The 10,351-nt window shown below is 44.4% G+C and overlaps 1 protein-coding gene across 1 annotated transcript; it reads right to left on the bottom strand.

The window, feature by feature from the left end:
- Window positions 1-1,533: 1,533 nt before the first annotated feature.
- LOC147206122 (uncharacterized) lies at window positions 1,534-10,003 on the bottom strand. Its single transcript, XM_086109286.1, has 14 exons — window positions 9,812-10,003; window positions 9,610-9,726; window positions 8,853-8,978; window positions 8,697-8,759; window positions 7,349-7,465; window positions 6,956-7,069; window positions 5,621-5,793; window positions 4,477-5,146; window positions 4,135-4,277; window positions 3,778-3,838; window positions 3,218-3,432; window positions 2,908-3,094; window positions 2,670-2,765; window positions 1,534-1,761 (listed from the first exon to the last, which is right to left on the bottom strand). The coding sequence occupies exons 1-14, from the start codon at window positions 9,995-9,997 to the stop codon at window positions 1,615-1,617; spliced, it is 2,415 nt and encodes an 804-aa protein (XP_085965412.1). The 5' UTR covers window positions 9,998-10,003; the 3' UTR covers window positions 1,534-1,614.
- Between the last annotated feature and the right edge of the window lie 348 nt (window positions 10,004-10,351).

Genomic DNA, 10,351 nt, shown 5'->3' on the forward strand with positions numbered 1-10,351 from the left:
TTTGGGGTTCTGGAACGGATCGATTATATTTCGATTCATTTCAGTGGTGAACGATTATTTGATACGTAAGAGTTTTGAGTTACAAGTGTAGTCACGGAACAAATTAAAGGGACTTTTTGGCCAGTCTGGCCCATTTGTCATTAAAAAAAAAAGTATCTTTTGGTCAGGAAAATTGAACTTGCTTGCATTTTCGATTGTCAATTTGTTTTGAAGAAATCAGTAAATAACTAACAACTCTTAAGCTGCTTCTTTTTCTTCTGTAATATGAATATACCCCACTCCCTTTCCCCATACCATGATATGACACAGAACTGGACACAATTCGTATAGTCTTAATCACCGAACGTACGGTACATCACTTCAAATGTCCCAAAACTGCAATCAATTTATATGGACATCTCTACTCATGCCTACTTCATCTACTGAAATGATCACAGCGATAATCTTGTCCATGTGCTAACTTCTAAGTGAATGAGGAAATGAACAGCCTGCACTACCTTCAGTTTCTCTTCAGCTAATTTTTCTTTAGAAGTAAATTAGATTTGTATAGAACCTGTCAAGTCACCGAAGGACACTTAAGCGTATAAAAAGGCTCCAGCCAGAGGACGAAATCTATGCCGAGGGTGCACTCACAATATTGTGCCTGTAGGTTGGCTGTGGGAAAATGCTCAATTCGAGCTGGGAGGACAGACGCATTCTTAACACTGCCTCATGGTCATGAGAATGTCAACAAAGCATAAAGTGCCAGCACGGAGGTTCCGACGTCTACTCTTGTCCACATAGACTTGTGAGAATATAAAAGCAATCGGCACAATATTTTGGGTTTTGTGGGGGTGATATGGGTTTTTCCTCAAAGAAGCTCAAAATTATAACTCTAATTGAAGAAAAACGGCCCCAAAACATCATGCTGCCAATACCTTCACTATCAACACTTAGGCGGTTATCAAATATTTTCAGAATTGTGTGACATTTTGGCTGCCTCCCTCACAGATATTCTATTTTTATTTTATTTTTTTTGCCTTGTCATTGAATCAGTTTTGAAGGGACGTCCTGTCCCCGGGTCAGATTTGTTCCTAAAACTGGCCAATTTCACCACAGCAAAAACGAAAAAAAAAATCTGTTGTAAAAGGTCTAGTGTCTAGAATGGTTTGTCTTTGGGGTAATGTGACCAAAGGCACACATGTTAAGACACTTAAGAACATTTGAAAAACAATTATGCATAATACTTCTCCTTTAACATATGAATAAATACATGTACAGTATAAGTCATACATTTAAATTGAATTTCAAAGCATTTTCTTTTTGGTGTGCGTCCTCTCTGTGGTGTTAATCCAGACAAGTTGATAGCATGATTTGTTTTCAAATTACAATTGATATGATTTAAAAATTAGGAATGTTATTTCTACAAATGAAAAGCAGGATGCTTCAGTGCGATTCAGGATTCTATCTGTAATGTAAACTCATACCATAAATGCAGTCACAGCACATTCTGGATGTCCTCAAGCAACTAACAGAAAATTCATGTGGGTTGGTGGCCTTCTCGACTGAAATGTGTCCTATGTGTGAACAGACATGTTTCTTGTCACACTTGAACATGCCTATTCTTCCTTTCGCCTATTTTGTCTTGTTGCCTTTGGTCGGCGTGAGGTTCTTGGTGGCTTTTCCCAGTGCCACGTGACGAATGGACGAGCCAAACTGGAGCGTGCTGAGCGTCTCCACCTCATCCTTGGCTTCTGGGCTCACGTTGACGAAAACGCAACACTGGGGCAGAAATCACAAGGCTGGGATCAACACACAAATTGTATCAACAGAATCACAACACTTGGACAGAAACAATTGAGGGAGAGAAGGAATCACAACCCTCATATTGGATTGATGGCAATCGGGATCAAAGGAATCTGCAAGCTCAGATAGAAGAATTCAGTTTGGGCTTCGATCTGGAGATCAAAGATGAAATGTATTTCAGAGTACTCATTCACTGCCATGGGTGTCTCAGTAAATCAAGTGTGTTTTTTTAGCATGCGAGTGTGGAACAAGAGCCAGTCAACAACAGTCAAGAGCCAGACTGATATATGAATCTCTCAAAAGAGTAGAGGCCACAGTATCATTCTGGGACGGCTCCAATTTGATCTGCTTGGGACGTTCCTTATAATACTTGGAGCTGATTGGGGGGAGGCGGCAACTTGTGCAGGCCTACCAAACTTTCTTGACCAATCACGGCGGTGGCTGAAGATGTTGCTGCCATGCGCCTTGTTTTGAAAAACTGAGTCCTGTTATCTTGACGGCACAGATGGCATCATCGTGTTGAGTGACAGTTGTAATGTAAATAGGCGGATAAAGAGCCTCTGCTCTACTTGTTTTCGTCATAGCCGCACGTCCCACCCCCAAACACAGTTGTTGCTTTGTGATTGGGCCGCACAACTAGTGGTACGGCTCGCAGCAGATCTGTGGGTTTGGGACAAGATGTATTCTCTGGTTTTTTTAAATATTTTTTTTAACTCGCATACACTGCAAAAATTCACCTTTCAGGAAACAGAGATCAGAGGAATTACTACCTGAGATCAACAAGAATACATTCACATCAGAAATGATCTAAAAAGTCAAGAAAGAATCCCAACATTGGGATCAGAAATCAAAATCACAATTCAAAAGAGACACCACAGTGGGACCTTGGCATCTCCGCTGAGGCTGGGCTGCAGAAGGTGAGTCAGTTTACAGTTCCTGAAGGGCACGTGAAGGGCGTTAGACTTCAGAGCTGCAAACACCTAAACATACACACACAAAGTGACTTTACTACTAAAAGTACTCTGCAGCCTTTATGTCTCACGTGTAGAGTTGGCAGATATTGGGCTGGCGTGCAATGTCACGAGTCGTGTGACATCATCAGTTGTGTGTCTTTGTGCTGACCTGTCCCAGCGCGGTCAGAGACTTGTTGATGGCGGCAGCCTCTACCAAGCGTGGGCCTTCGGCCTCCGTCCGGGAGATGCGCTCGGATCCGGCCAGGTCGCCCAAGGTCAACGTACCCCGTGTACTCTCTCCAGACAACGAGTCATTGCCACAAACCTCCAGCGCAACCAGCAAGTGAGAGCGAGAACTAGATGCAAGAATACAGAAGGTTTGTTCTCTTCAGAATCCAATCCATCTTCATCATAGTCCTCTTCTTCTTCGTCAAGGTCATTCTCTTCGTCATTATCACCATTGTCAATGTCATCCCCACCTGTGTATGTTCATCTTGGTGGCAGCCATCTTCCTGTTCTTCTCCCCAGTGTCCATGACGTTGATGATGTCATCCTCGGTCCGAACCTCCACGTGGGTCAGTCCTGGCACAGACACAAACTTACCCTGCACGCGGATGTCCAGAGTGGAGGAAGCGGTGGGATTTTTCGCTAACAGGTCGTTCAGAGTGTCGTTGTAAATCTCCAACATGGAAATCTGCATGCATCCCGAACCCCAAAAAATTACTGTTAATGTCTTTGAAGGAGACTAGAGGAAACAATAACTGGAAGAACCTGTTAGCCTATGCCAAAACAGCACACCGCCACTATTAAAAGAAAAAACAAAAACAACTGTTTAAATCCTGAAATCTGGCAAGTGGACCTGCAGCGGTGCAGGTTTTGTGGTTTTCTGCCTCACTGTTCTGTGTTAACAGAACTGGGAGATAGTCATTCTGCAAATTTCCAACCTTTACAGAACGTATCTAATCATCTAATTTTCTGAGTGAAAGGCTCAGGCAGATGAAACCCGATCTGTATGAAATAATGTGAGGGGTGTCTGTACCTTGAGAACATACGACACTTTCTCTTTGAGTGAACACACACGGAGAAGTTCCCGTATGGACCTGGAAGCAGCAGCACAGACAACAGCAGCACCATGACAATGGAACAACGGTAAAGTAAACCTCTCAATCATTCATGACAAACATCACACCCGATTGACATGTCAACTCCACCTACAGTATTTAACAGTGTCACAGTGTGACAATTACCATGCAATATAACCCTCTGTTGTGTATCATCTTAGATTTACCACATCAATGAGGGGATTTTTATTTTATTTTATTTTTTGCTTCTTCTTTTGGTTCTTGTCCTCCAGCAAAGCAACAGGCTACCCCAGCCTGAGTCAGGTCCTACCCACCTGACGTTGACTCCGGGTTTGTCCTTGGTGCCCATCATCGTGAAGGTCTTTCCAGAGCCTGTCTGCCCGTATGCTAGAATGCATACGTTGTATCCATCTGCACAGGAAGTGATAAGCGGCAACGTTCCGGCAAAAACCTCCTCCTACAGAACAATAGGACACGTTCATTAGGTTTTTTTTCTGTTTGGGTTTAATGTGCTACCTCACATCATGGATCACACCGTTACATTCCAGAAGAGCTCTGGATGTAGCGTCAGGATCTTCAGCATCAGTAGTGAAAAGTAACTAGTACAAATAATTTGTTGCTGTAATTTAGTCGATTGTCTGTTGCTGTTGTGCTACCTGTGTGCTGGTGGGTCCGTAGACCTTGTCAAAGAAAAACTTCTTCCTGGTGTTCTTATGTATTAGCGTGACTTCCTGCTGGTCATACTGGTCTAGACATGAGGTGATTCCTGGTCTGGTGATGTTCCTGCACCTGCAGAACACTCTGACGTTCCCCTGCAGCTCAAGGAGCTTGTTGTACAAAGTGCGTCTCTCTAGTGCCTCCTTCTGATAGAGCGAGCGCATCGTCTGTGCCTCGCCATCTGCTCGCCGCTGAGCCTCGGCCATCTTCTTCAGGACGTCCTCTGTCTGGGTCAGGGCGTTCTTCAAGTCACTCAGCGTCAGGATGAGCCAAGACCTCAGCTGTTTGGCGGACACCTTGAGTTCTCGGGCCAGTTCACCAGCCCGGCGCAATCGATCTGGATCTCCAGCAGGCTTGGAGGTGGTGGTGTTCGTGGCTGATGTCACCCCAGGCGTCTGGCGACTCCGCAGAAACCGGATCTTCTCTCTGGCCTCCTGCCGGTCGGCCTCCAGCTCAGCCGTTTTGCGGTGGAGGTTTTGAACTATGTCGCCAAGATGGCGAGTCTCCCGAACCAGGAGCTCGTTCCTGTGTAGATGCTCGTCCGCCTCTCTCTGTTTGGACTCAAGCTGCTGCCTCAGATCGTCAATCACATGTTCACGCTCCAGAGCTCTAAATGGACCACACAAGCATCAGTATCTTCATAAGTCATCATCAGTGGTGGAAGGTAACGGAGTACAAAAACTTCATTACAGTGCTTAAGTTGAGTTTTTGGATTATCTGTGCTTATTTATTTTTCCGACTTTTTACTTCCTACATTAACAAGTATATCTGTTGTTTGTCAAAATGGGGTTGTTTCCATTTTTAAACCTCTGCAGATACTGACGCCAATGTACAAGAGAGGGAAAGCCAACTGCGACTGAGATAAAGACACAATCAGGGACAGCAGCAATGTGCATGATCGTCAACCAGGGACTGGAGCACTGACAACATGACACAACATATTCAGAGAGGCAAGATATTCCCCATCCACAGCTTTATTTTAAGATGTGTGTTTGATGCTGTCAGCGCTAAGCTCTACTGATTTGTGGCAAATGGCAAGACGAGCATAGCATGCTGCTGACACTAGCATATATGCTGGCGAACCTGAATGAGTTGGGGTTACTGTAGCCTGTTTCGCCGCTACGATCATTATTCGCATGCAGTAGGACCTCTCCAAACATCGTGAGGTAGGCAGAGATGACTTCTTCGCTATCATAGTTACAAAGTCGCAGTGCTGCCGTAATTTCCTTCTGGTCCAACAGGCCTGGCAGGACTGACTGTGAACACAAAACCAAAACACAGTCATGAGTCACTAGAACCTTCTACAGCAGTGGTCACCAAACTACGGCCCGCGGGCCTGATCCGGCCCGCCTCCACATTTGGTCCGGCCCCCCTGAACAATACCAGAGAGTCTTTTGATTTATTTTTCATCTATGTATATTTGTATTTTATCATAAAATTTGGCTTTTGCAATAAAATATTCCTTAGTTATGAACTATTTTCATGATTAACTATTAGCTATTAACAATTTCGTAAACACATACAGTATAACGTGACATTTGTTCCATCCTTCTGCGGTCTGTGCCTTTATCTGGCAACCCCAGAAAAAAAAATCCTAAACCCGTCCCTCTCAAAGAGAACGTAATCATGGCGAAAAGGTGAGGTAAGAGAAAAAAAATTATTCAGAATACAGGGAATTTAACCCAAAAAGGAGAAACAATTTTTTTTTTCAATGCAAAGAAAAGATTGTCCGTCTCATCTATCTGTGGCGGTATTCGAAGAATACAATCTGCGGAGACACTATGAATCCCGTCACAACAAGTACGATTTTTTGCATGGGCAAATGAGAGCAGACAAACTGTCAACGCTAAAAAGAGGAACGTTAGCTCAGCAAAATACATTTGTACGCCAAGCTCAGCTGAACCAGCCATCTGTTCGGGCTAGCTTTCGGTTTGCTCAACTGATAGCAAGCAGCGGTAAGGAGAGTTTGTCAAGAAATGCATGAATGCTGTCGCAGAGGGGGTGTGTCCCGAGAAGAAACACGTCTTTAATACCGCAAGTGTATCAAAAAGAGTTATTTGATTTTGTGTGGGTTTCTGGGAAACAATACATTTTTACGTCTAGGTACTCTTGCAGTCACACTTTTGCTGTTACAAACTGACCGGCCCCCCCATCAGAGAAGCGAAAAGTTATGTGGCCCTCACAGGAAAAAGTTTGGGGACCACTGTTCTACAGCATTGGTGATAGATATTTTAAAACAGGTAATACAATAAAATAAAAACATTCAACTCAGCAACAACACAGGCTTTGTAAATGTAACAAATATTCCAGTACTTTTGATCATATATTGGAGATGCTGACTGTCCCTTGATCATGTAGATGCTCATTGTCCCATGCCCAGCTCTGATCTAGGGAGCGGGATTGCTCGTGCCTCCTTACCATGACTCTGTGGACTCTGCTCTGCACAAAGTCCACATTCATCTCCCACTGGAGAGGCAGCAGAAGCCACATGCCCGAATGAGGATCCCAAAACCGGCACACGTTCACTCTCTCCTGGAAAAAGCACAACACAAGTTAGATCATGGAATACAAACATGGGCCTCTTCTACAGTTGTCACCTTATGGAGGTAAGGTGTGGGGGTTTCAATAATCGTTGGTGCTAAGTTTTCAGGGAATTTAGGTCCAAGGTGAGGAATCAGACAAAGAAGAGATTCTCCAGACGAGGAATAAAAAGATGGAAAATGGATGGAGACAAACATGAAACTTCTGAGAAACCAACAAGAGTTTCTGATTTCAAACGTGACCTTGGTGTGCCCCGGCAGAGGCCTTCACCTCAAACATGTATGTCATTACGCTTCCTTTTCCTGGGATGAAGATACTGCCTGTGCGATCATCCTCACCCACTGCCGCCGCTGGCTGTACGCTGGTGACTGGTGGCTGGGCGGAGACCTGAGGGGGAGGATGTACACAGTTTTAAAATAGGACGGAAAGCTGATTGGTCACACACAGAAGGCATAGGCGGAGCTATGACCCCCATCCCTACATCTAGAAATTTTTAATACCTTCTCTGACATTTTCACATGGAAGCAGTATTCTTATTCATTGATACGCTGCCATAATGAATTTAGATTAGCTTCATTTTTTAAAGCATAGTCAAGTCAACAGTATTTATAGAGCACTTTCAAACAGCCATCGCTGCATACAAAGTGCTGTACATGGAGCAATTTAACATGCACAATTAACAGTAAGACAAATCGGTAATAAAGGCGGTAGAACGCACCAAACAGTAAAACCAAGAACAAATCTAAGTCATGCTGAGTCGAATGCCAAAGAATACAAGTGAGTTTTGAGGAGGGTTTTGAAGATGGGCAGCGAGGAGGCTTGCCGAATGTTCAGTGGGAGGTCATTCCAGAGAGAGGGACCAGCAACAGAAAAGGCTCGATCCCCTCTGAGCCTCAGTTTAGTTCTTGGTACTTCTAATAATGTCTGGTCCACAGACCTGAGGCGCCGGGCAGGTGTGTAGGGGCGGATGAGCTCAGAGAGGTAAGGTGGCGCGAGATTATTCAGAGATTTGAAAACAAATAAGAGGATCTTGAAAATAACTCTAAAATGAATGGGGAGCCAGTGAAGGGATGCCAGAGTAGGAGTTATGTGCTCCCTCTTACGAGTACCAGTCAAGAGGCGAGCGGCGGCATTCTGGACCAGCTGACGGCGCTTAATGGAGGACTGGCTGACTCCAAAGTAAAGGGCATTGCAGTAATCGAGCCGGGATGTGACAAAGGCATGAATTACTGTCTCAAAGTGTTCATGTGAGAGGAGAGGTTTTATTTTGGCCAGCTGTCTAAGGTGAAAGAAGCTGGATTTAACAACGGCACCCACCAATTTGCCGATCGAGTTTGAAATCACTGTCCAGTTTAAGGCCCAAGTTTGAGACTGTTGACTTAAGATAAGGAGATACATACAGATTTAATGATTTAATGAAAAAGAATTTACCTTCAGTAAAGAACATTTGATTCTTAATGTCAACCGAAATCAGTACTTTCACACCATAGGAAACAAACAACATGGCCAAGAAGTCATTGTTTATCATATCATCCACAGTCACGATTTCATGGAATAAAACAAACACATGTACCATTGTTGCCCAACACACTTGTCATAGAAGCACAATGACACACACCTCCTGGTTGGGGCTGATGAAGCGTCCCATGTCATACCATTCCTTGGGGAAAGGCTGCAGCTTCTGCTCAGTAGAGTCCGTGTTGGAGTCACATGAGAAGACATCAGTGACCGGGTGACCACGCTTATACCAAGCTCAAGTTTTGTGTGCCCGTACCTGAGCGTCGTCCACATAGACCCTGTTTCCGTGATGCTCAAAGCAGCTGTACAAAGTTCCGTTGTTATGAAGAAAATTCTCAAAGTTCACAGACACTTCCTCTTCATCATCGTCATCAGCCGTTTCCTGTTTGGAAAAGATATGGGCATTTCTCACGAAGTGTGCATGTCCAATCTTACACACCTGTGATTTGAAATGTCACCAGTTGCGGCCCAAGTCCTGTTTCAATTGAAAGTATGACTAAACCAAGAACGCGTGAAATACCCGGATGTTGTTCTTATCGGTTGGCTTGCACCAAGGATGCATCAGTTGGTTACTTCTTAGGGCTTGGCTAGTGTAATATCCCAAGATGCATCTCTTGCAGCTATCGTGGAAACATGTTATCGGTGCGCGGAGGGGTGTTCCCAAAAACATAGCTGTTTCAATTTACAAAGAGACTCGCATTCTTAGGAAGAATGTTCTTGTGTATGTTCTCAGGAAGACCGTACTTGGCATGTTCTCGAAACCGTACCTGCGTTCTTCATCTTGAGAAACGGCTATAATGCATGAACAATGATGCCATCGCACTCTGCATTTTAGGATTTAACCTTTGGTGTGCACCCTCATAAGATTTAGCCTCTTGCATGAAGCCCCTTAGCATGTTATCTCATAGCATATTATCTTGTGGCATCTAGCCTTTAGCATGTAGCTTTGTAGCATGTCGCTAAGTAGCCAGGTGAGTTTCCCCGGCAAAGGCCTCAAAATCATATCTGCTCACGGTCATGAGTGGATTGACAATACTTGACGTTGCTTCATCTTCTTTGTCTTCCTCTTTGGAGTGAACCTGGTCACTCGTGACAGACAGAACATCCACAGCTTCATGTCCATCATACGCCTAATACAAACATGGACACCAAATACTGCATCACCACCATGTTGATGACATCACTTCCAGCACTCAAACATCAAACGTCTACTACCAGCAATGTTTCTCCACTCAGGACTGCAGGTGTGGGTGTCCTTACTACCACAGGGGTTGGGGTCTGGACCACAGGAGTGGGGGTCCGAGCCACAGGAGTGGGAGTCTGGACCAGGTCGGGCTGTTCATCCTCCACCAAGCCCAGATGGGATCCCTTGGTGGTGGTGGAGGACGCTCCACTTCCCATCTCGATGCTTATCAAGAGCACAGAGACTTTCCCAGGAGGTAAAGGACAGGTGAGAAACCTGACACATTTGACACCTGAGATGATGATGAGGTTCTTGCACGCTTCAACACGCCCAAAGACAACAGCTGACTTTGGAGTGACTCAGCATTTAGATCCATTTTCAACTTTCTTAAAACCCAAAAAAGTGCGTAAAATGGTTGTGAACACAATATTGCGTGAGGTTACATGATGTCTGAGATGACTGGTTCGGGCCAGTTTGTTTTATATTATAATGTATGATGTCATATTATATACTACTGTCAAATCATATCACAGTTGATGGCTTTTGATACATTCATAGTAGCCATAGATGAC

Source organism: Hippocampus guttulatus, chromosome 4 (assembly GCF_054856545.1).
Source record: "Hippocampus guttulatus isolate MCC_2025c chromosome 4, RoL_Hgut_1.0, whole genome shotgun sequence".
In the NCBI taxonomy this organism is placed as follows: Eukaryota; Metazoa; Chordata; class Actinopteri; order Syngnathiformes; family Syngnathidae; genus Hippocampus; species Hippocampus guttulatus.

Excerpts from the sequence above, each read along its gene's own strand:
- LOC147206122 (XM_086109286.1), bottom strand. The coding sequence starts at position 9,997 with ATGGGAAGTGGAGCGTCCTCCACCACCACCAAGGGATCCCATCTGGGC. Across the intron at positions 9,727-9,811 it reads TGAGTGGAGAAACATTGCTG|GCGTATGATGGACATGAAGC; the intron begins GTAGTAGACGTT and ends TGTTTGTATTAG. Across the intron at positions 7,070-7,348 it reads TAATGACATACATGTTTGAG|GAGAGAGTGAACGTGTGCCG; the intron begins GTGAAGGCCTCT and ends TGCTTTTTCCAG.